General features: G+C 38.2%; 1 protein-coding gene across 1 annotated transcript in view; it reads right to left on the bottom strand.

Annotated features, from left to right (window-relative positions):
• LOC117335443 (DNA-dependent protein kinase catalytic subunit-like) overlaps window positions 1-26,474 on the bottom strand; it is a 77,052-nt gene that overhangs the window by 9,386 nt on the left and 41,192 nt on the right. The window contains 18 exon segments of the mRNA XM_033895448.1: window positions 202-270; window positions 1,139-1,342; window positions 1,970-2,063; window positions 6,386-6,474; window positions 7,157-7,279; window positions 9,502-9,668; window positions 9,806-9,962; window positions 10,656-10,846; window positions 11,113-11,257; window positions 12,035-12,336; window positions 13,232-13,340; window positions 14,916-15,014; window positions 17,475-17,603; window positions 18,440-18,541; window positions 18,852-18,929; window positions 20,610-20,748; window positions 21,928-22,051; window positions 23,426-23,513. Coding sequence (XP_033751339.1) covers window positions 202-270; window positions 1,139-1,342; window positions 1,970-2,063; window positions 6,386-6,474; window positions 7,157-7,279; window positions 9,502-9,668; window positions 9,806-9,962; window positions 10,656-10,846; window positions 11,113-11,257; window positions 12,035-12,336; window positions 13,232-13,340; window positions 14,916-15,014; window positions 17,475-17,603; window positions 18,440-18,541; window positions 18,852-18,929; window positions 20,610-20,748; window positions 21,928-22,051; window positions 23,426-23,513 — 2,409 coding nt within the window.

The following is a 26,474-nucleotide window of genomic DNA, read 5'->3' on the forward strand; positions in this document are numbered from 1 at the left end:
CCTTTTAAATGTCAATATATTTCAATATCGTCATCCATTTCATTGATGGACAATACCAATTATACGGAAGGGGGAAATTTATGCTAATTAGTCATTTTGATCGCAAAAATTTTCCCCATGCATATTATTTTGATATTAATTTGCGTAATCTCGAAATATAAATGGAAATAAAAACAGGTGGATTGATCGCCTGGTAATTACCTTCATCTTCATACCAACAAGCTTTCTACCGCCATCACCAAAACATTTATCAATTTCCTTTTTGAATCTCTGAAAATAGAAACAAAAACTAAATGAATATCTCTACAATTTGACAACAATTACTACGATAAAACAAATCACTTCTCAATACCTGTACAATTTCCCAGAAACACAAATCTATCAGCTTGATTCTCTGCTGTCATAACCACCTGTTATTCAATTGCACAACACAATCAATTTCATGGCCAGGAACCAAAACAGATCCCCTACAATGGCTTATGTTTTGTATAATTTGGCTGCTACATTGTTCCATCTGTTCTTGTTCCTGGGGCCGCGGTGGCCGAGTGGTTAAGGTGTACCGACACTTTATCACTAGCCCTCCACCACTGGGTTGCGAGTTCGAAACCTACGTGGGGCAGTTGCTAGGTACTGACCGTAGGCCGGTGGTTTTTCTCCGGATACTCCGGCTTTCCTCCACCTCCAAAACCTGGCACGTCCTTAAATGACCCTGGCTGTTAATAGAACGTTAAACAAAAACAAACCAAGTTCTTGTTCCTTTGCCACCAGAATGGTTTATATTGTATATCATGGTTAGGGTTATCCTCTTAGATAGTTACAACCCTGTCAGATTGTTATGTACACAATGTTATTGATGCCCATTAAAAACATATTAAATTAGTCTAGTAATATGGATTTGTTGGTGGTTCCATATCAAACAGACAGTAGCAAAATCCATTTAACTGCATTTTTTATTTCTTTTGAAATTTATTCGCATTAACCCCACCATTCTATTTAAGTTAGATCATACTCTTTACTTATAATACTAAGGTCCTTTTGAAAAGATATACTTTATTATCAAAATTAGATTAAAATCTCACCACTGGTAATGTCTATCAATAATCAGGGAGTATAGTGATGCTACGAGTTGTTGACTTACAGCTGAGAACTTTTTGAGGTACTGCCCCATCTCAATGGTTGACTGAGAGCTAGTCTGCGTGGACGAAACATCGTCGTGGTGACTGGCCAGTGTAGCCTGCGATGGCTCCAAAACCTGCCGATACATCTCCTGATACATTTCCTTGACTTTCATGCTGTCCTGCTTCTTTTTCTTCAGTATCCTTAGCATGTCATTACCCCAGTCCTATAACAGAAATAATCTTACATCAAGGGAGGCAATCTGAACAATAAGGGAGACAACTCTTACGACAAGGGAGACAATCTTTACAACAAGGGGGGTAAATATGTACAATGGGGGAGACATCCTTTACCACAAGGGAGACAATTTGTACAATAAGGGGCACAAGATCTGCAAAAGGACAGACTCACCATTGATGCAAAATCGATTCCCTCTTCCCCTAAGGATGTTTCTGACCACATTTGGTTCAGATCCATTCAGTACTTTGTGGCTTCTAGCGATTTAAAGGAATATACCTCCATTTCCCTTATTGGGTCCCCACCCCTCTGACTCAAGGTGGGTCAGAGTCATGCAATATCTATTCCCCATCCCCCAGGATCTGTTTGACCAAATTTGGTTCAAATCCATTCAAAGCTTTGATTAGTAGTGATTTGAAACAAATATTGACTGACGCCGAATGCCATGCCGCTGCAAAAGCTCACCGGACCTTTGTGCCAGGTGTGCTAATAAAAATCAGTTCAAGCCGTCCTGATTCTTGTTCATGTAAACTTTTAAAATTTAACACACGGACTAGAATTATCTAGACATAAGTCAGAGGATGTTAAGTAGAAATATGCCAAAATATGAATCTACCTTGAATATTTGGTCTGGCTGGCCGAATTGTTCTAAGGCAGAGATGAGTTTGGTTACCAGAGGAACATGTTCTTCATTCAGCTGGTCTGCTAGTCTGAAAAATATACAAGAAGCTCAAGGCACCTTACAACAGTTAACATCAATTTCATGGCCTGATTGGAAAGATAAACATTACTAGCACTTCCTAGAACAACAGACTCATCATATCCACCAAAGCTTTCCACCTATAATATCAAACAAGAGGCCCATGGGCCTTAACGGTCACCTGAGATTTGAATATTTCAGTTAATTTAATTGACCCTTTTTGAACCCACCAATCAGCCCCTAGGGGTCAGTCAGGGCCAACAGGTGTATACCATTAAGCTGTCATCCAATGCTGATAATGTTAACAAAGTTAGAATGAATTCCGATAGAAATCAAACAAATAATAGTCAAAAATGTGATTTCCCTATATAAACTATAGTAAAATCTACCCCCTCCCCAGGGGCAAACTTGTGACCCCAGGGTCATGAAGTTCATTACATTAGTAAAGCACTATAAGACCCTTCCACCTATGAAGAGTATTTGATTCTGTCTTAATTGGGTCTTGAGAAGAAGATCTTTGAAATTTCAGTCTATTTGACCCTTTTTAGCCCCGCCCATCAGCCCCTGGGGGTCAGTCAGGGCCAACATGTGCATACCATCAAACTGCCATCCAAAGCTGATAATGTTAACCAAATTAGAATGAATTCCAATAGAAATCAAACAAATAATAGTCAAAAATGAGATTTCTCTATATAAACTATAGTAAATTTTACCCCCTCCACAGGGGCAAATGTGAGACCCCAGGGTCAGGAAGTTCACAATTTTGGTAAAGCACCTTAAGACCCTTCAATCTATGAAGACTGTTTGATTCCATCATATCTGAGATTAGAGAAGAAGATTTTTGAAATTTCAGTCAATTTGACCCTTTTTAGCCCCGCCCATCAGCCCCTGGGGGTCAGTCAGGGCCAACATGTGCATACCATCAAACTGCCATCCAAAGCTGATAATGTTAACCAAATTAGAATGAATTCCAATAGAAATCAAACAAATAATAGTCAAAAATGAGATTTCCCTATATAAACTATAGTAAATTTTACCCCCTCCACAGGGGCAAATGTGAGACCCCAGGGTCAGGAAGTTCTCAATTTTGGTAAAGCACCTTAAGACCCTTCAATCTATGAAGATCATATCTGAGATTAGAGAAGAAGATTTTTGAAATTTCAGTCAATTTGACCCTTTTTAGCCCCGCCCATTAGCCCCTGGGGGTCAGTCAGGGCCAACATGTGTATACCATCAAACTGCCATCACAAGCTGATAATGTTAACCAAATTAGAATGAATTCCAATAGAAATCCAACAAATAATAGTCAAAAATGTGATTTCCCTATATAAACTATAGTAAAGTTTATCCCCTCCCCAGGGGCAAACCTGAGACCCCTGGGTCATGAAATTCACAATTTTGGTAAAGCACCTTAAGACCCTTCCATCTATGAAGAGTGTTTGATTTCACTATATCTGAGAGTAGAGAAGAAAGTTTTAGTCAATTTGAACCTTTTTAGCCCCTCCCCTCAGGCCCCTTGGGGATGGGGACCATATAATTCACAATTTTAGTTGACCTTTAGCCATAGAAGCTTCCCGCCAAATTTCATTGAATTTGGTTTAGGGGTTTTGGAGAAGAAGTCGAAAATGTAAATTGTTTACGGACGCACGCCGCACGACGGACGCCGCACGACGACGGACAAAAGGGGATTAGAATAGGTCACTTGAGACTTTGTCTCAGGAGACCTAAAAACTGTTGTCAAGAATTGTGGGTATAGGCTTAGCTTTGCAAACAGATGAGACAACAACATAAATTACATTAACATATGTATTCACTTGAACATATTTACAAAATCATAGGAAAACAATATTTACACCATACAAAACACCCTTTCACACTCCCACTCATTCTCTACAATTAATTAATAATGTGCAACACAAAACAAAACCCGTCTCTGAAACCCATTGTCTCTCCAGACCCCAAATATATAGAGTTCATCACTGTGGTTGGTTCCCAAAGTTCTCTTCACTCCGATGTTGTTTAACTACTTCATAATAGGTATATATATATGTATACCCTCTGTAGGCACTGTACTAGTCCAGCACAAATATCTCCTTTCTGGTTTCACATAAATAAACAGGGATTCTGCTGCTCCCACTATGGTCTGGCACATCGACCTTTATATGGCTAATGGCTCCCTGTCCCAAGGTCACTGTTGGCGTCTCTCTTTAGCATTTCTGAGCACACAGCTCACTCTCCTGTTTCATTCCAGGACTCCCACACTCCATTGAGGTGGACATAGCACACAGCTTCTCCAAGTAGCAAAGTTTTGCCCAAACTAGCACACAGCTTACATGTAGTGGCTTCAACTATCTCTAACTTGGATAATAACTTTGGGCACACAGCCCTGGTAACATCTCGTTACCAAGCACACAGCTTAGGCATTTCTCCCCTGGCACACAGCCTCTGACATCCGTGAACCTTCCAGGTCCAGGTCCAGGTCCGGGGTTGAAATGGCCGCACACACAGGTAGCACTTACCTGTGTTGCATGATTTGGTTACGCCTCAGTGACCCTGACTCAGCACTTTCTATTCAGTGAACTCAGGTACCCTCTACAGTACAGGTGTATTCTCTGATCACTGTATAGGACACTATACCTTACCACTCCATAGTACTGGATAAATGGCAAATATTTTGCAGAGTACAACATAACTTTTTGACAACTGTCAAGGTGACTGATTCAATCATAATTCTCATCCTATTAACATTTTTGTTAATTTCAGTGGTTATAGCTTTAACTAGTTTCAAGAATGTTTGTAAATCATATGCTGATACATCCTTTGTGATGTAAATGGAACTACCGGTAAACAAAATATTAATGCATGCTGATTTTGGAACTGATTATGAGTTAATTACTAAAATACTAAAATTGTGTTGATAGGCCACTAGACAATTAAACTCTCTAATAACAAGAGATCCCAGAGGGATCTTGGCGCCCACCAATGAATGATCTTTATAGGTTCCATGTCAGATTGATCTTTTCTCTACTTTTCCCTTCCTCTAAGTCTTACTAATCTGTGTAAATTCAGAAACAGCCCTCTAGTACTTTTCAAACAAGGGGAACCTATATATAAAATTTAAGATTTAGCGATAATGACTGTCTGTTGTTTTTGGATTGGTCCCAAAATGCAACACCAGGGACCAAGGGGAACCTACATATGAAATTTGAGAAAGATCCCTTCAGTACCTTCTGTGAAATAGCGATAACAAACTTCAATTGTCAAAATACAAGATGGCTGCCTGTCGGGCAGGTTATATTCTGACTGGTCTCAAAATCCAATATGCATAACTAGGCACAGAGGGCAACCTACAAATGAAATTTCAGAAAGATTCCTTCAGCAATTTCTGATAAATAGCGATAACAAACTTCAATTGTCAAAATTTAAGATGGCTGTCTGTCGGCCATGTTGTTTTCCTATTGGTCCCAAGATGTAATATGCAGAACTACAGACCAAGGGGAACTTACAAAAATGTTTGAGAAAGATCCCTTTAGTACTTTCTGAAAAATAGCGATAACAAACTTCAATTGTCAAAATCCAAGATGGCTGCCTGTCGGCCATGTTGTTTTACGATTGGTCTCAAAATGCAATATGCATAACTAGGCACCGAGGGGAACCTACATATGAAACTTGATTAAGATCCCTTCAGCACTTTCTTTGAAATAGCGATAACAAACTTCAATTGTCAAAATCCAAGATGGCTGCCTGTTGGCCATGTTGTTTTCTGATAGGTCTGAAAATGTAATATGCATAACTAAGCACCAAGGGGAACCTATATATGAAATTTGAGAAAGATCCCTTCAGTACTTTCTGAGAAATAGCGATAACAAACTTCAATTGTCAAAATCCAAGATGGCTGCCTGTCGGCCATGTTGTTTTCCGATAGGTCTCAAAATGCAATATGCATAACTAGGCACCAAGGGGAACCTACATATGAAATTTGAGAAAGATCTCTTCAGTACTTTCTGAGGATTAGCGATAACAAGAATTGTTTACGGACGGACGGACGGACCACGGACCACGGACGCAGGGCGATTTGAATAGCCCATCATCTGCTGATGGTGGGCTAAAAATCCTCTAATTAAAACTTTTGAATTATAAAAATTCCGTCTTTTTTATATAAATTTTAAAAATTTAACCTTGACTTTAGGTAGTAGTGCACACTTCATGATGACCTTTTGAATATTCTTTTTCACAATTCAACTTTTTTATCACCAGTCTTCTAACGGCAATTTAAACAAAGTAAGATCATAATACCTCAAATTATTTTTATGATATTTATTGACCACCCACCTGTCCACCATGGCTTTGTTCTTCTTATCTTGAGGTTTGTTACTGAACTGGAAGCCCTCCTGACTGAGCTTGAAGTGATATACAACAGCCTGTAAATAGAGTCAAGTGAATACACACACATAGATATACCCCTACAAGTAGATACAGTGTAGGTAATTACTATCTATTGGTAATAATTTTTCTTAAGTGGTCAAGAAATTGACCAATGACCATCAAAATCTAATACTACTTGATGGTGTTATGTTATGGTGTAAATATGGACTAAATCTGTCCAGGGTTTGTATCCATGAAACCATTCTCATTCTCGAACATGAATTCTGTGTTCCGCCAAACTTTCTTAAATCTCCTTTAAATCATGATATACCTGGTAGCAATTTGATGGAAAACAACAATGGTAGCCTACCTGAGGATACATGGTTGTCTGTATGACAATGGTAGCCTACCTGGGTATACATGGTTGTCCATATGACAATGGTATATAGCCTACCTGAGGATACATGGTTGACTGTATGACAATGGTAGCCTACCTGAGGATACATGGTTGTCCGTATGACAATGGTAGCCTACCTAAGGATACATGGTTGACTGTATGACAATGGTAGCCTATCTGGGGATACATGGTTGTCCGTATGACAATGGTAGCCTACCTGAGGATACATGGTTGTCCATATGATAATGGTATATAGCCTACCTGAGGATACATAGTTGACTGTATGACAATGGTAGCCTACCTGAGGATACATGGTTGTCCGTATGACAATGGTAGCCTACCTGAGGATACATAGTTGCTATTTTCAGTAGGGTAGGTTGTACAGCAGGAGCCTCTGGCTTGTCCATCAGGGCCACCATCTGGCTGATCCACAGCAGGTACATCCAACAGGGCACCTCCCCACACTGTAACAACAAATCCTTACTGATACAATACCTCCCCACACTGTCACAACAAATCCTTACTGATACAAGACCTCCCCACACTGTCACAACAAATCCTTACTGATACAAGACCTCCCCACACTGTCACAACAAATCCTTACTGATACAAGACCTCCCCACACTGTCACAACAAATCCTTACTGATACAAGACCTCCCCACACTGTAACAACAAATCCTTACTGATACAAGACCTCCCCACACTGTCACAACAAATCCTTACTGATACAAGACCTCCCCACACTGTCACAACAAATCCTTACTGATACAAGACCTCCCCACACTGTACCAACAAATCCTTACTGATACAAGACCTCCCCACACTGTCACAACAAATCCTTACTGATACAAGACCTCCCCACACTGTCACAACAAATCCTTACTGATACAAGACCTCCCTACACTGTCACAACAAATCCTTACTGATACAAGACCTCCCCACACTGTAACAACAAATCCTTACTGATACAAGACCTCCCCATACTGTCACAACAAATCCTTACTGATACAAGATCTCCCCACACTGTACCAACAAATCCTTACTGATACAACACCTCCCCACACTGTCACAACAAATCCTTACTGATACAAGACCTCCCCATACTGTCACAACAAATCCTTACTGATACAAGATCTCCCCACACTGTACCAACAAATCCTTACTGATACAACACCTCCCCACACTGTCACAACAAATCCTTACTGATACAAGACCTCCCCACACTGTCACAACAAATCCTTACTGATACAAGACCTCCCCACACTGTCACAACAAATCCTTACTGATACAAGACCTCCCCACACTGTCACAACAAATCCTTACTGATACAAGACCTCCCCACACTGTCACAACAAATCCTTACTGATACAAGACCTCCCCACACTGTCACAACAATCCTTACTGATACAAGACCTCCCCACACTGTAACAACAATCCTTACTGATACAAGACCTCCCCACACTGTAACAACAAATCCTTACTGATACAAGACCTCCCACACTGTAACAACAAATCCTTACTGATACAAGACCTCCCCACACTGTCACAACAAATCCTTACTGATACAACACCTCCCCACACTGTCACAACAAATCCTTACTGATACAAGACCTCCCCACACTGTCACAACAAATCCTTACTGATACAAGACCTCCCCACACTGTCACAACAAATCCTTACTGATACAAGACCTCCCCACACTGTAACAACAAATCCTTACTGATACAAGACCTCCCCACACTGTAATAACAAATCCTTACTGATACAAGACCTCCCCACACTGTCACAACAAATCCTTACTGATACAAGACCTCCCCACACTGTAACAACAAATCCTAACTGATACAAGACCTCCCTACACTGTCACAACAAATCCTTACTGATACAAGACCTCCCCACACTGTCACAACAAATCCTTACTGATACAAGACCTCCCTACACTGTAACAACAAATCCTTACTGATACAAGACCTCCCTACACTGTAACAACAAATCCTTACTGATACAAGACCTACCCACACAGTCACCACAAATCCTTACTGATACAAGACCTCCCTACACTGTAACAACAAATCCTTACTGATACAAGACCTCCCCACACTGTAACAACAAATCCTTACTGATACAAGACCTCCCTACACTGTCACAACAAATCCTTACTGATACAAGACCTCCCCACACTGTCACAACAAATCCTTACTGATACAAGACCTCCCCACACTGTAATAACAAATCCTTACTGATACAAGACCTCCCCACACTGTAACAACAAATCCTTACTGATACAAGACCTCCCCACACTGTAACAACAAATCCTTACTGATACAAGACCTCCCCACACTGTAACAACAAATCCTTACTGATACAAGACCTCCCCACACTGTAACAACAAATCCTTACTGATACAAGACCTCCCTACACTGTCACAACAAATCCTTACTGATACAAGACCTCCCCACACTGTCACAACAAATCCTTACTGATACAAGACCTCCCCACACTGTCACAACAAATCCTTACTGATACAAGACCTCCCCACACTGTAACAACAAATCCTTACTGATACTGACAGAGTAAGTATAACAGACTTTGTCTATAAATAGAATGTGACATACAGTCTGGGTAGAGCTGTATAAAGGGTTATCGGATGTATGACCAAGTGATTCAAGACCATGTACAACAAACCTTGTCAATAAACGTGCCCATACAGTCAGGGTACAGCTCCACAAGCTGTAGAAGTCGAGGAAACCTCTGTTTGGCCTCCATGGAGTCTAACCGCATAGCATTTAGCAGACATACGACCACAGTATCGGGGAATGTTTTGATAGTGGGTTTACTTAGCTCCAGTTCATCTGAAAAAACAACATCAAATAAACATGTCCAAAATGAAAACACTTTGATCCGTGAAATTCAACAAGAACAATATATGAAAGAATGCTCTGCTCCCCTGTTACCCGTCTCATCATCATAAACCAATAGATAGACATACCATCTTCTACCATCCTTAGGATCCGGTCACAGAACTTGGCGACAGCCATGAAGGCCATGTCTCTGCTGTAGCCATTCTGTGGGGAATCTCCAGATTCCTCGTAGTGTAGTGACTTCTTGATGTTCTCAAAGCCATGCTTAACAAGGCTTTCCATCAGCTGTAACAGTTATTATTAAACAAGCTCTCAGAAAAAAATTTGAGCAGAAACAAGTTTTGTGAATTAGCTGTTAGTTATCCACTCATCCTTTGCCATAACTAAATAGTAGTAATATTACCATCCAATGATCTAAAGGTTTTTACAGTTCGTAGGTTATACCAACAGTAATCCCATACAATTGAGCTTATAACTTAATATTTAAGAGCATATCGGAATATCAGCTTAATACTTTATAGCATTGATAGGTTTAGATACAGTTTAGCATAAGTGTCGTGAACAGATTACTGGAAATTTACATATTTTAGTGTGATCTTATTTTACCAATTTTCACCCTTGAAAAAATTCCATTAAATTATGACTGTGCTAAATACAGCTTCTGCACATTGTTTTCTATGGCTAACAATTCATTATAATTTATTATAGTGATAATTCATTATAGTGATAATTCTTTATTAATAATAGTGATAATTCATTAGAGTGATAATTCATTAGTTAAAAGAGTGATAATTAATCTCTCTTAATTCAGTTATCATCTAAAATTATAAAAAACACTAGAAGATTATCTAAATCTTTTGTATTATTTTACCTGATGGCAACTTACAGTACTTGATCACTAAATCTTTCCCTATCATCATACCTGCATGATGGCAACACAAGCAGACTATCTAAATCTTTTCCTGACCATCATTTTACCTCTGTCTCATCCATTTTGCTGACCCCTGTAATGTCCATCAGCCTCTGTCTGTTCCTGTCGCCAAGACAACCAAGGCCACTGACTGATCGTACACCATCGACCAATAGCTCATGTGTCTGTCCCAGCAAAGCAAAATGTCGCCGACCCAACGATGGAATCTCCTCAAGGGTATCATTTTTGCTGTTTTTATCTGAATCAAAGATAAGAACTGTTAACAGTGATAATTCATAGTGAGACAACCATGCCCAAGTTTCATTTAAATAAAAAAACAAACTTTCCTAACTGTTGCCATATAAAATAATTTAGATTTAAGGAAAAGTTTTGGTTAAGGAACTTTATCTAAACTCTGTAATACTTTGCTATGAGAATTTTATAATCAAAATAATATTGATGAAACTGAGACTGGATCCATAATGAATGTGATGTGGGTGAAAGCTTGGTCTGTGCAGGACTTACCGAGAAGATCCACAGTGGAGGCGATGCTGGTGAAGGTATCGTCTGCCCAGCTGGCCTGGGAGCTGTGTGCTTTCTTGTGGTGTGTACTGGTATAGAGGTGGCCCCAAGTTATCCACAGCCCAGCATTGCCACTACCCTTACAATGCTGTATCAGAAACAGTTAATTTTCCAATTATCATTACAGTGCTAGGTGTAGTTTTCCTGCATCTTCAAAAGTGTACTAAATTATTAATATTTCTTTGAAGTTCACTATGTAAATTTTTCTGTATTGTTTATTTAAAAAGATATGTTCATTAAGGTTCGTAAGCATCAAATCTTTAAACTGATTAAATAAATACATGTAAGATCCCCTATATGTACTCTCACCAGTAAATACCTAAACATCTATCTAGTAATAGAGTCTGTTTTCTGATACCTGTACAGTGTGACCCGTAGGAACTAGTCTGCTGACTTCAGTTACTGACAGCACAGGTGGAGTTATCATTCAAAATATTGATCCCCGAGTTATCACAGCTGCATTCATACTGTACTTGGTACACAGAACAGGTAGACATACTTTTTCTTATTTTCTTTTTAAGGTCGTTTTAGACTGACTATACAAACATTTTTGTTCTATTATAAATGTCTGAAAACTGTTTTATAAACTAGAAGGTTTGACAGTAATCATGCCAATTACACTTTCGTTTTCCCCCTTGGCTCAGTACAGCTAATTTTATAAGATCTGACAGTATTCATTTTCTTTCCCCCGTAGGCTCAGTAAAACTAATTTTATAAGACCTGACAGTATTCATTTCCCCCCTAGGCTCAGTACAGCTAATTTTATAAGATCTGACAGTAATAATTCCATACTTACACTTTTATTTTCCCCGAGGATCTGTAAAGCTAATTTTATAAGATCTGACAGTAATAATGCCATACTTACACTTTTATTTTCCCCCAGGATCTGTAAAGCTAGTTTGTAATTGTTCTGATCTTTACAGCTCTCGGCCATTTGTAGATGGAGTCGGAGTTTAGACTCCAGGAATGTGTCTGCCGTTTCTACCTCCATAGAATCTTCAGAGTTTTGGTCTCTCGCTGCCAAGCGTGTTGCAATGTGATCTAGGTAAAGATTCCTGTTGGTGACGATGTCATCCCACACCCTGACCGAGTCCAGCAGCATGTCAGGTGACCGTCGCCCCCACTTCTCCAGCAGACGGTTAGCAGGACCAGGGGAACTGAAGTTTGCTGTAAAGGATTGGAGATGAAGCAATTATTCTACATTTCCTGTTTAATTAGTAAATCATATTCGAAACTGCTGAAATATTTAGATTTAAATATTCAGACTGAAGTGAATTCTGTGATAAATCTCATCACAAAACAGTTTAAACAGTTTGAAACTTAAGTCTGGTTACCTACATCAGAGGAAATTAATTCAAGGAAAGCCTGTAGGGGTGGCAACTATATGGTATACATTTCTATAGAAACATTTAAGTCGTTGAAGAACTCCTCTAATCCCAGTAAGGATCGTAACTGTTTAGTTTACTTAATAAATTACTGAGATATGAAGTCAAGGAAAAACTGTAATTCCACTAGGGATCATAACTATTTGATATACTTACATTCGTGAGATATGAAGTCGAGGAACTCCTGTAGTTCCAATATTAACTGTTTTGATATACTTACATTCGTGAGATATGAAGTCGAGGAACTCCTGTAGTTCCACTATTAACTGTTTTGGTATACTTACATTCGTGAGATATGAAGTCGAGGAACTCCTGTAGTTCCACTATTAACTGTTTTGTATACTTACATTCGTGAGATACGAAGTCGAGGAACTCCTGTAGTTCCAGTACTTACATTCGTGAGATACGAAGTCGAGCAACTCCTGTAGTTCCTGTACTTACATTCGTGAGATACAAAGTCGAGCAACTCCTGTAGTTCCACTATTAACAGTTTGGTATACTTACATTCGTGAGATACGAAGTCGAGGAACTCCTGTAGTTCCAGTATTAACTGTTTGGTATACTTACATTCGTGAGATATAAAGTCGAGGAACTCCTGTAGTTCCAATATTAACTGTTTGATATACTTACATTCTTGAGATACGAAGTCGAGGAACTCCTGTAGTTCCAGTACTTACATTCGTGAGATATAAAGTCGAGGAACTCCTGTAGTTCCAGTAAGGGCTGTAACTGCTGTAGTTTGTTAACACGACTAGACATCATAAGTGTATCTGTACTGCTCCACTCCTACACATACAAACAATAACAGATTCCTTAAGTTCACCTGAGAACTTAATAACAAGGAAGTCAGCAATTATCACATGCAGTCCTATCAGGTTCTATTTTAGGTACCAATGACACTGACATTTTACCCATCATGCCTCCATTTGATCAATGACTCTAGCTAACATAATTATTGTCAAGGGAAATGAATATCTTTATTTATTTTTAAATATGGCTAATATAAATTCATATCAAAATGACTATGATGGATAGAACACTTTGACAAACAATTAGATAGATTTACAAATAAATGAACAGACAGGAAAAAGAACCAGGTAGATAAGAAAAGGGAAAATGTCTGAAAGACATGAAAGTCTAAGCTCCAATGCAAATCAATCTCAGACTGGTTTTTAAAAATTTATGTTATCATGAACTTCACTCTGACTCTAGATTATAATTATAACATTGTATGACCTTCACCCTGACTCTAGATTATATCAAAGTATGACCTTCACCCTGACTCTAGAATATATCAAAGTATGACCTTCACCCTGACTCTAGATTATATCAAAGTATTACATTCACCCTGACTCTAGAATATATCAAAGTATGACCTTCACCCTGACTCTAGAATATATCAAAGTATGACCTTCACCCTGACTCTAGATTATATCAAAGTATGACCTTCACCCTGACTCTAGAATATATCAAAGTATGACCTTCACCCTGACTCTAGATTATATCAAAGTATGACCTTCACCCTGACTCTAGAGTATATCAAAGTATGACCTTCACCCCGACTCTAGAATATATCAAAGTATGACCTTCACCCTGACTCTAGAATATATCAAAGTATGACCTTCACCCTGACTCTAGAATGTATCAAAGTATGACCTTCACCCCGACTCTAGAATATATCAAAGTATGACCTTCACCCCGACTCTAGAATATATCAAAGTATGACCTTCACCCTGACTCAAGAATATATCAAAGTATGACCTTCACCCTGACTCTAGAATATATCAAAGTATGACCTTCACCCCGACTCTAGAATGTATCAAAGTATGACCTTCACCCTGACTCTAGAGTATATCAAAGTATGACCTTCACCCCGACTCTAGAATATATCAAAGTATGACCTTCACCCCGACTCTTGAATGTATCAAAGTAGGACCTTCACCCTGACTCTAGAGTATATCAAAGTATTCTGATATTTCCTACAATGTGTGATGAAAATAAATATCAAGTGATGAGTCACATGATGACGCTGAATCAGGATGGAATTTAGTATGTGATGGACCTAGGTAAAGATATGTCTGTGATTTATGTGATGGACCTAGGTAAAGATATGTCTGTGATTTATGTGATGGACCTAGGTAAAGATATGTCTGATTTATGTGATGGACCTAGGTAAAGATATGTCTGTGATTTATGTGATGGACCTAGGTAAAGATATGTCTGTGATTTATATCAGCCCCCTATGTAGGGACGGTACAAAGACATTGTTTTCTATAACAACCCTTTGATTAAAGCTTTATCTTTACTATTTCTCAGAGAGTTTTTACGACAATTATCAGTAGATATTGATAGCTGTGTTACCTGTTGGAACCTCTGTACTGCCATTGTTGTATAGTGTCGAGCACGGTCATAGTCCTCCTGCCACACAGCCAGTAGTGCCAGATCTCCACAGTAACGGTTCTGTCAAGTATACCACACATTTCTATAGTAACGGTTCTGTTAAATATACCACATGTCTCTATAGTAACGGTTCTGTCAAATATACCACACATTTCTCTATAGTAACGGTTCTGTCAAATATACCACACATGTCTCTATAGTAACGGTTCTGTCAAATATACCACACATTTCTCTATAGTAACGGTTCTGTCAAATATACCACACATGTCTCTATAGTAACGGTTCTGTCAAATATACCACACATGTCTATAGTAACGGTTCTGTCAAATATACCACACATTTCTCTATAGTAACGGTTCTGCCAAATATACCACACATGTCTCTATAGTAACGGTTCTGTCAAATATACCACACATGTCTCTATAGTAACGGTTCTGTCAAATATACCACACATTTCTCTATAGTAACGGTTCTGTCAAATATACCACACATTTCTCTATAGTAACGGTTCTGTCAAATATACCACACATGTCTATAGTAACGGTTCTGTCAAATATACCACACATTTCTCTATAGTAACGGTTCTGCCAAATATACCACACATTTCTCTATAGTAACGGTTCTGTCAAATATACCACACATGTCTCACATGTCTCTATAGTAACGGTTCTGTCAAATATACCACATGTCTCTATAGTAACGGTTCTGTCAAATATACCACACATTTCTCTATAGTAACAGTTCTGTCAAATATACCACACGTCTCTATAGTAACGGTTCTGTCAAATATACCACATGTCTCTATAGTAATGGTTCTATAAATAATACCACACATTTCTCTCTTTCTTATATCCCCCACTTTCCCATTTCGTGAGGGGTTAATCTGATAATATTTGTTGCTGTTTTTGCATGGAAACATCCAAAAATTACATTTTTTGTTAATCAAGGGGCCATAACTCAGCCAAGTAATGTCTGGGTAAAGTGGTGATCGAATTTGGCCGAGAAATTTAGGCATTTAATGTTGTTACCAACTTTCAAGAAAATCTGATATTATTTGTTGCTGTTATTGCACGGAAATGAAATGTGACAGACGGATGAACCCAAATCAATATCCCCCATTTCAATGAAAGCAGAGAATAATAAAACACAGCATGGATACAGTCATCCGAATATAATGGTGCCATCATAAATAATGATAAAATGGTAGTATTCGACATTATATTGGTAGTACAGACAACCTGGTATAGTGCTACTTCTGTACTATAGACAAGCCTCAGTAAACAAGTACATCAATACAACACCAGTACCATGGTACTAGCCCCAGTACACAGTACAATGGTAACTACAGTAAAACTCAATTGTGTCGAACACGGTTGAATCGAATACATCGGATGAGTCGAACGTTTCGTTCGGTCCCGATTTTCCCCCTTCTTTATCTTTGTAAATTAAGCACGGATGATTCGAACACTGTTGAATCGAATACTACGGTTGTGTCGAATATATTTTGTGGTCCCTCCCTTCTAAACTATACCAAAATTTCCATTTTTTGTGTCGAACATCGAAGCGTCATGCTGTCTCAGGTAAAATTTGCTGGCTTCGCCTGATTGACCGAGTGTGACCGATCAGCCGTAATGGTGTTACCAGAGCCTATTGTTAGGTTTCGGCTGTCGGTCGCACATCATCCCATTGTTTATACAGGTGCATGGGTGAAGTAAAACGTTCAGGTATACATAACTAAGAATAAAATGTGCACGTTTTAATGTATAAACCAATAGGCCTAAGTTTTGTTTACTGTTTTCATACACATGGCCGCCGAAAAAATAAGGAAAAAGTAAACGATAAATTAAATATCTTCCATCGAAAAATGCGCAGAAAAAATACTTGAATGTCATTGATTATTTATATATGCCTAAATTCTGAATACGACAATGATATGCGGGATGTTTTTACTTCGTTCAAAAGATCGTGGCAATACATGATCATGCAGCCGATAAACATTGACCGCGGCCTTCACCTTTGATACAAAATCAGCATGCGTACGGTCGATCAAATTTCCATGAACTGCTTATTGTTTAAATTTAAATTGTTAATTGTAGAACAATATAAATGGATTTTAAGATAAATAAATATGAGTACACTGTATACATTTATATTCTTACAATGTATTATCGTTTTCGTAAAATATTATGCGGTCATTGTACGACTCCCGTGTGTAAATCGCGTATCTATGTCAAAGATGATTTTACGCATGAACTTTGTTTTGATCCGTAACTCTCACAATATTGTTTATTAGATAAAGGAATAAGTGTTATCATGTACAATTAATAAATATCTTTGTTATTATTTATTGCTTATTTTCGACTATGTTATCAAGCACCAGTTCTGCATGCATACAAACGATGATAGTCGGGTGTTTTGTCTCCGTATACAAATGGACACGGATAAGTCGAACCATCGGATAAGTCGAATATTTTACTCGGTCCCGTCGACTTCGACTTATCCGAGTTTTACTGTACCTACCTCGAGTAGAGACTTGTGTTCTGGGATCCTCATCGCCTCATCCACAAAACTGATGAGGGACTGCTGATGGTGGTCTCCATGGAGAACCAGCTTCACCTTGCTACGAATGATAAACGGCAGGTAGTGTTCCTATGGCAAGAAAACTTGATTAATAATTTGTGAATGTCTTTATCACAGTAAACTGATGTCTCAATTATGATACAAGTAGAATATTGTTTCACCCTTTAGTTTCACTTTATACTGAAGATACCATAGTGGACTTAACTGATCGATCTAATAAGTGATCTAAACTTCACCTTTGACCTGTGATTGAATCTTCATTTCATTTACATGAAAGACACATTTTGTGTAATCTGACAAGTACATTTTATATGTGTAACTTTGACCTTAAAGAATATTTGTTTTTTTTCCAGGTGTGACAATGCATTAGTTGGATAATGTTAGATTTTATGAAATAAAAATGAGTTGACTGATGAATATAAAATGTTTTAGCTTCAGACTATGTGTCGACCCACTCTGAGGCCAGGTCCCAAGCTTCTAGTCATGACTTACCTGGTAAAATGTATCGTCCCATACAGAGGCCAGGTCTCCAGCTTCTAGTCCTGACTTACCTGGTAAAATGTATCGTCCCACACTGAGGCCAGGTCTCCAGCTTCTAGTCCTGACTTACCTGGTAAAATGTATCGTCCCACACAGAGGCCAGGTCTCCAGCTTCTAGTCCTGACTTACCTGGTAAAATGTATCGTCCCACACAGAGGCCAGGTCTCCAGCTTCTAGTCCTGACTTACCTGGTAAAATGTATCGTCCCACACAGAGGACAGGTCTCCAGCTTCTAGTCCTGACTTACCTGGTAAAATGTATCGTCCCACAATGAGGCCAGGTCTCCAGCTTCTAGTCCTGACTTACCTGGTAAAATGTATCATCCCACACAGAGGACAGGTCCCCAGCTTCTAGTCCTGACTTACCTGGTAAAATGTATCGTCCCACACTGAGGACAGGTCCCCAGCTTCTATTCCAGAAGTCGACACTGTGTCCAGCTCATTCCAATTTGTCAAGTTATCTAAACACTTAAAAGAAACAAAGGAAATCGATTTCTGCATATCATTTCAAAGTTTCATTGCTCAGAGACTGTTTTGGTACATTTCATGGAAACTGCATTTGACATGCTGTCTGTATTTGGTACAAAATGTTGGTATTATTATGAGTGTTTTTGGTATATTTCATTGAAACTGTTTTGGTATATTTCATTAAAACTATTTTGTTATATTTTATTGAAAAAAATGTTGGCATATTTAACACCTTAGGTACTGCAATGAATGCTGAAACATCATAAATGACTGATCAGAATCATCAAATAGTATGAAATAGTAAGTATACCTCCATTCTACAATCGTCCCACAAATCCACCTCGGCCATCTCGGGATTGCCATCAGGCCAGTCGGTAAAACCCAGTGCCTGAAAACACAGTAGTATTATAGCTTTATCTTTACAGCCAGTGCTAAAGCTACTGGTAATAAATAGTATTTGTTGATATTCATTGTTTAAATTGAAATAGGCATAATGTGAAATTTTATTTAAAACTACATTAAGTGTGGATGATTCTTTTTTTCCCCTAATATTTCATTTTTTTTTTTTTTTCTTCAAATTTTGTTTCATCTTTTGTTTTTTTTTTCTTCAAATTTTGCACAAGACAAGTATATAATTGTTGTTAAACCTCAATAATTATGGACAGTATTATAATAATATTGTCAGGATATCAACCATTTTATTGTTGTCAACCATTGTATTGTTATCAACCGTTGTATTGTTATAAACCACTGTATTGTTATAAACCACTGTATTGTTATCAACCATCGTATTGTTATCAACCGTTGTATTGTTATAAACCACTGTATTGTTATCAACCACTGTATTGTTGTCAACCACTGTATTGTTATCAACCATTGTATTGTTATCAACCATTGTAATGTTATCAACCACTGTATTGTTACCAACCACTGTATTGTTATCAACCATTGTATTGTTATCACCCATTGTATTGTTATCAACCATTGTATTGTTATCAACCATTGTAATGTTATCAACCACTGTATTGTTATCAACCATTGTATTGTTATCAACCACTGTATTGTTACCAACCACTGTATTGTTATCACCCATTGTATTGTTATCAACCATTGTATTGTTACCAACCACTGTATTGTTACCAACCACTGTATTGTTATAAACCATTATATTGTTATCAACCGTTGTATTGTTATCAACCACTGTATTGTTATAAATCATTAAATTGTTATCAGTCGTTGTATTGTTTTCAACCACTGTATTGTTATAAACCACTGTATTGTTATAAACCATTATATTGTTATTATGGGGGCTCTCACTCATAAGTAGTAGTGTATACATTTTACTTATTTCGCTCAATTTTGGCTTTTAATTCCAGGGGAATTTTTACCCCCAATAAATCGTTAACATATACATTATATTTCTTCAAGAATACTTAGAGTCAAGAAGTTTCTCTGTCTCCTCGCACAGAGTCAAACTTTTTCTCTTTTATATTCTTTATACGCAAACACTAGAGTCAAGTTGCTTCTCCACTCTTCTGGGGAGTCAAGCTTCTTCTCTATGCTTAGCCATCTCTTAAAAGCATAAAGTCAAGTTGCTTCTCTGAAGTTCGGCAGGGTCAAGCTTCTTCTTTATGTAGTTTTATACTTATAATTAGAGTCAAGTCGCTTCTCTGGAGTTTCGACAGGGTCAAGCCTCTTCTTTATGTTTTTTACTTAGGTTGGTAATAGTATGTTATGTATGTAGCTATGTTTTGAGTGAGTAGCCCCTGATTGCCAAATTTTATGTTTTCTGTAGTAATAAACTGGTAAACTGTTGATTGCGTTTTTGTTGTATATAAACAACTGTTATATTGTTATCAACCACTGTATTGTTATATCCGTTGTATTGTTATCAACCGTTGTATTGTTATCAACCATTGTAATGTTATCAACCATTTGAATTGTTATCAACCATTGTATTGTTATCAACCATGCACCTATATATAGAAACAACACTAAACACATACACCAACCAGTGTGGATTACATTGGCAGGGAAATAACACAAAACATTTTTTTTAGATACAAACCTCGTCATATAACTTCTTGGCTTGGTAGTAGTCTCCCCTTGCTTCAAATGACACTGCCCTCTGGGTAATTTCCTGTGTGCCAATTTTACCAGTGAATATCCCAAGTAGCACATCATACTCATCTACAGACTTATATAACCTGGAAATAACCATAAGAATTGTTCGAGAAATAGTGGTAACAAACTTCAAATGTCAGATATGAAATGTTGCTGACAGCCACCTTTTAATCCCATCAAAGTCAAAAAGTGCCAAATTGCATAACTCTGATTCCTACTGAATACCGTAAATATTTGCCTAAAGTGCACACCTTTTTTCAAAATTTGAAAAGTGAAAAAATCCACTGCGCACTATATGCAGTTACTAGCCTTTGTCGGTCAGATGCATGGATGTCATGAATGTGATGAGAGATTTGTAATTGTTCCCCTCGACAGTGGGATTTAATACTTCGATATACAATAGGACCATGGGCCTTAATTGTCACCTGAGTTTTGATATATTTAGCATATTTGCCCCCTTGAACCTTGAACAAAGGTCAAGGTCATTCATTTGAACAAACTTGGTAGCCCTTCATCCCAGCATGCTACAAACCTAATTATTAGGTCTCAGGGCCTGTAAGTAATTGAGAAAAGGATGAAAATATAAATTGTTTATAACACACCATGAATGACCCTGGACAAAAGGCGATTGTCTCTGATGACCTAATAAAGCATTTAGTAAGTAAATATTGAACAAATAATCAAGGAAATAAATAGTTATTTTGATGTTTAGTTCCTTGAAATTGTATCAGCATTTTTGTGGATTTATGTTAGTCAATTGTGAGCCACACGTTCCACACACATGCAATCTCACTTGAGCAAGTTGCTGTATTCAGGTCCAAAACGATTTATAATGACTCAATTAACGCCAAACAAAACTTGAAATGATATATCAGTACTTAGTTAATTCATAATTCTAAATAAATCACCTTATAAATCCAGAGCTTTGCCAGAAACTGATAACTTTCAACTTGTTGATTGGATTTGACAAGTATTGTATAACCTGCAGTTTTTAAGTTTTTTTGTCAGATAGCCCACTTCATCAGATAGCCCGCAGAAGGAATTTTGTACTGTTTTCAATCATATAGTCCACGGGCAATACACAATAAATTATGGTATACTTCTTAAGAAATATCCATGACAAGAATTGTTTAATGGATGACTGACCATGGACTAATGGTGATTTAAATAGTCCATCACCTGATGATGGAGGGATAGTAAAAGAGGAGTTTGATAGGCATTTTTGTCTGTTACTTAATTTCTATTGAATGTGTAAAACTGACCTCGCGAGCTCTATCCAGGTAGGAACTTCTTTGGAGATGGTCAGCGTGTCCATCTTTCCTCGCTTGGATGGTCTCCCTTCCTCTGGATTGTGTATGATAAGCTGCTCTTCTAATACTACAATACCTGTCAATTAGTCAACAATACCTGTCAATTAGTCAACAATTCCTGTCATTTAGTCAACAATACATATCAATTAACAAACAATACCTGCCAATTAGTAGGTAATACCTGTCAATTAGTAAATAATACCTTTATAAAAGTAAACAATACAGTTAACTTTTCAGTTAATACACAACACATGTCAATTTATAGAAAACAATACTTGTTGATTAGGAAATGTTTACAACAATAAGCACAAAAACCTGTCAATAATAACACTGTCAACTAGAACTGCAAGCCGATGGCTGACTAATACCACCGCTCTCCCCTCCTTGTTATTTGCAAAGTACAGATTTATAGTATTTTGAATTTTTACAAATTTAGAATTCATTTTGGATGAATATAAAAACGGCCAATCAACTGAGAGGTTATAGCTCTTCATCAGCAAACCTGTTTATAACTAGAACTGTCGCCAGGATGGCTGACTAATACCCCCACAATCTGTACGAGCCAATGGTGAACTGGAACTGTTAATTAGAGGCTAACTAAGATAACCCAGTAATATATAGTGACCAGTTGCCATAGCAACCATAATTCTACACATGATCATTAATATTTGTGTGAAGTTTCATTGGAATCGGCCCATCGGTTAAGGAGGAGTTGTCCGGACAAACTTAAAGTTATGGTTCTTATCGGAAAACTTGTTTATAGTGACCAGTTGCAATAGCAACCATAATTTTGAGGAAAACAAAGTGGCATGCACATCTACACATGGTTCTCTATATTTGTGTGAAGTTTCATTGAAATTGGCCCTTCGGTTTAGGAGGAGTTGTCCGGACAAACTTAAATTTATGGTTCTTATCAGAAAACCTGTTTATAGTGACCAGTTGCCATAACAACCATAATTCTGAGAAAAAAAAGTTGCATGCACATGGCTCTTTATATTTGAAGTTTGATTGGAATCAGATCACCAGTTTAGGAGTTGTCCAGTCAAGGAAAACCTGTTGATAATGACCGGCTACCATGGCAACAGAAAGTTTGGAATTTAAACAGCTGCAGGCATATCTACAAGTGTTCTCTAACATTCCTGTGCAATTTTGTAAAAAATCGTCCTACAAGTTTAGGAGTTGTCCTGTTAATAATGACCAGTTATCATGGCAACCAAAATTTTGGAATTAAAGCAATAATTTTTCACAGTTACATGTTCATCATATGGTATTATCCTAGTCACCAAAAACATCACAAATCACTGGTTAAACTTACCTGTATATTCACATATCTAGGGTTAAAGTTATCTTCTTGTGACATTTTTGAAGCTTCTGGAAGGAACTTCTTGTTGTACTAGAGAGGTGGCGTTGAAGTGTTCAATAGTTAATTATAGCGAGATCCTGTACTCACCTAAAGGCTGTAGGTTACTGAAGGTGGCACTGGAACCCACACTGGTCACATCAACGGACAGCTGACTTCTTAACTGGTACACAATGTCCTGTCAAATCATTATAGTCACAAGGGTCAAACAATATCATTATAGTCACAGGGGTCAAACAATACCATTACAGTCACAAGGGTCAAACAATATCATTATAGTCAAAAGGGTCGAAGAATACCATTACAGTCACATGGGTCAAACAATACCATTACGGTCACAAGGGTCAAACAATACCATTACGGTCACAAGGGTCAAACAATACCATTACGGTCACAAGGGTCAAACAATATCATTATAGTCACTTGGGTCAAACAATACCGTTATAGTCACATGGGTCAAACAATACCATTATAGTCAAGTGGGTCAAACAATACCATTACGGTCACAAGGGTCAAACAATACCATTACGGTCACAAGGGTCAAACAATACCATTATAGTCACAAGGGTCAAACAATACCATTATATTCACGAGGGTCAAACAATACCATTATAGTCACATGGGTCAAACAATACCATTATAGTCAAAAGGGTCGAAGAATACCATTATAGTCAAATGGGTCAAACAATACCATTATATTCACAAGGGTCAAACAATACCATTATAGTCACATGGGTCAAACAATACCATTATATTCACAAGGGTCAAACAATACCATTATAGTCAAATGGGTCAAACAATACCATTATAGTCAGAAGGGTCAAACAATACCATTATAGTCAGAAGGGTCAAACAATACCATTATAGTCATATGGGTCAAACAATACCATTATAGTCAGAAGGGTCAAACAATACCATTATACATTGTAGTCACATGGGTCAAACAATACCATTACAGTCACAAGGGTCAAACAATACCATTATAGTCACATGGGTCAAACAATACCATTATAGTCACAAGGGTCAAACAATACCATTATAGTCACATGGGTCAAACAATATCATTATAGTTATGAGTCTAGACCTTCTGGTTATCAAGAAGAAGTTGTATAAAAGATCTTTACATTTCCACACCAGGAAAGTTTGCCATTGTCATTTATTCAAAATAGTTTTAAAGCCTACAATCAAAGCATGTTACTAAGAACATCCTGTGAATACTGCTTAATATTCATTTGTTAAAAGATTCTATTTGAACGCATCAGATTGACTGAAAACAAATACTGGATGCTGTGCCCGCTAGGACATAGCTCACCAGTCCTTTGGGCTAGAGGAGTTAACAACAACTCCCCAACAAACAGCTGATGTAGGGAGGGTGGTACTGTACCGACTGTGTTAACCCTGATACAGATTATAACTCACCAACATACAGTCTATGTAGGGAGGGTGGTACTGTACCGACTGTGTTAACCCTGATACAGATTATAACTCACCAACATACAGTCTATGTAGGGAGGGTGGTACTGTACCGACTGTTAACCCTGATACAGATTATAACCCACCAACATACAGTCTATGTAGGGAGGGAGGTATTGTACCGACTGTGTTAACCCTGATACAGATTATAACTCACCAACATACAGTCTATGTAGGGAGGGTGGTACTGTACCGACTGTGTTAACCCTGATACAGATTATAACTCACCAACATACAGTCTATGTAGGGAGGGTGGTACTGTACCGACTGTGTTAACCCTGATACAGATTATAACTCACCAACATACAGTCTATGTAGGGAGGGTGGTACTGTACTGACTGTGTTAACCCTGATACAGATTATAACTCACCAACATACAGTCTATGTAGGGAGGGTGGTACTGTACCGACTGTGTTAACCCTGATACAGATTATAACTCACCAACATACAGTCTATGTAGGGAGGGTGGTACTGTACCGACTGTGTTAACCCTGATACAGATTATAACTCACCAACATACAGTCTATGTAGGGAGGGTGGTACTGTACCGACTGTGTTAACCCTGATACAGATTATAACCCACCAACATACAGTCTATGTAGGGAGGGTGGTACTGTACCGACTGTTAACCCTGATACAGATTATAACTCACCAACATACAGTCTATGTAGGGAGGGTGGTACTGTACTGACTGTGTTAACCCTGATACAGATTATAACTCACCAACATACAGTCTATGTAGGGAGGGTGGTACTGTACCGACTGTTAACCCTGATACAGATTATAACTCACCAACATACAGTCTATGTAGGGAGGGTGGTACTGTACCGACTGTGTGACCCTGATACAGATTATAACTCACCAACATACAGTCTATGTAGGGAGGGTGGTACTGTACCGACTGTGTTAACCCTGATACAGATTATAACTCACCAACATACAGTCTATGTAGGGAGGGTGGTACTGTACCGACTGTGTTAACCCTGATACAGATTATAACTCACCAACATACAGTCTATGTAGGGAGGGTGGTACTGTACCGACTGTGTTAACCCTGATACAGATTATAACTCACCAACATACAGTCTATGTAGGGAGGGTGGTACTGTACCGACTGTGTTAACCCTGATACAGATTATAACTCACCAACATACAGTCTATGTAGGGAGGGTGGTACTGTACTGACTGTGTTAACCCTGATACAGATTATAACTCACCAACATACAGTCTATGTAGGGAGGGTGGTACTGTACCGACTGTTAACCCTGATACAGATTATAACTCACCAACATACAGTCTATGTAGGGAGGGTGGTACTGTACCGACTGTGTTAACCCTGATACAGATTATAACTCACCAACATACAGTCTATGTAGGGAGGGTAGTACTGTACCGACTGTGTTAACCCTGATACAGATTATAACTCACCAACATACAGTCTATGTAGGGAGGGTGGTACTGTACCGACTGTGTTAACCCCTGATACAGATTATACTCACCAACATACAGTCTATGTAGGGAGGGTGGTACTGTACTGACTGTTAACCCTGATACAGATTATAACTCACCAACATACAGTCTATGTAGGGAGGGTGGTACTGTACTGACTGTGTTAACCCTGATACAGATTATAACTCACCAACATACAGTCTATGTAGGGAGGGTG

This window comes from Pecten maximus, chromosome 1 (assembly GCF_902652985.1).
Source record: "Pecten maximus chromosome 1, xPecMax1.1, whole genome shotgun sequence".
NCBI classification, from domain to species: Eukaryota; Metazoa; Mollusca; class Bivalvia; order Pectinida; family Pectinidae; genus Pecten; species Pecten maximus.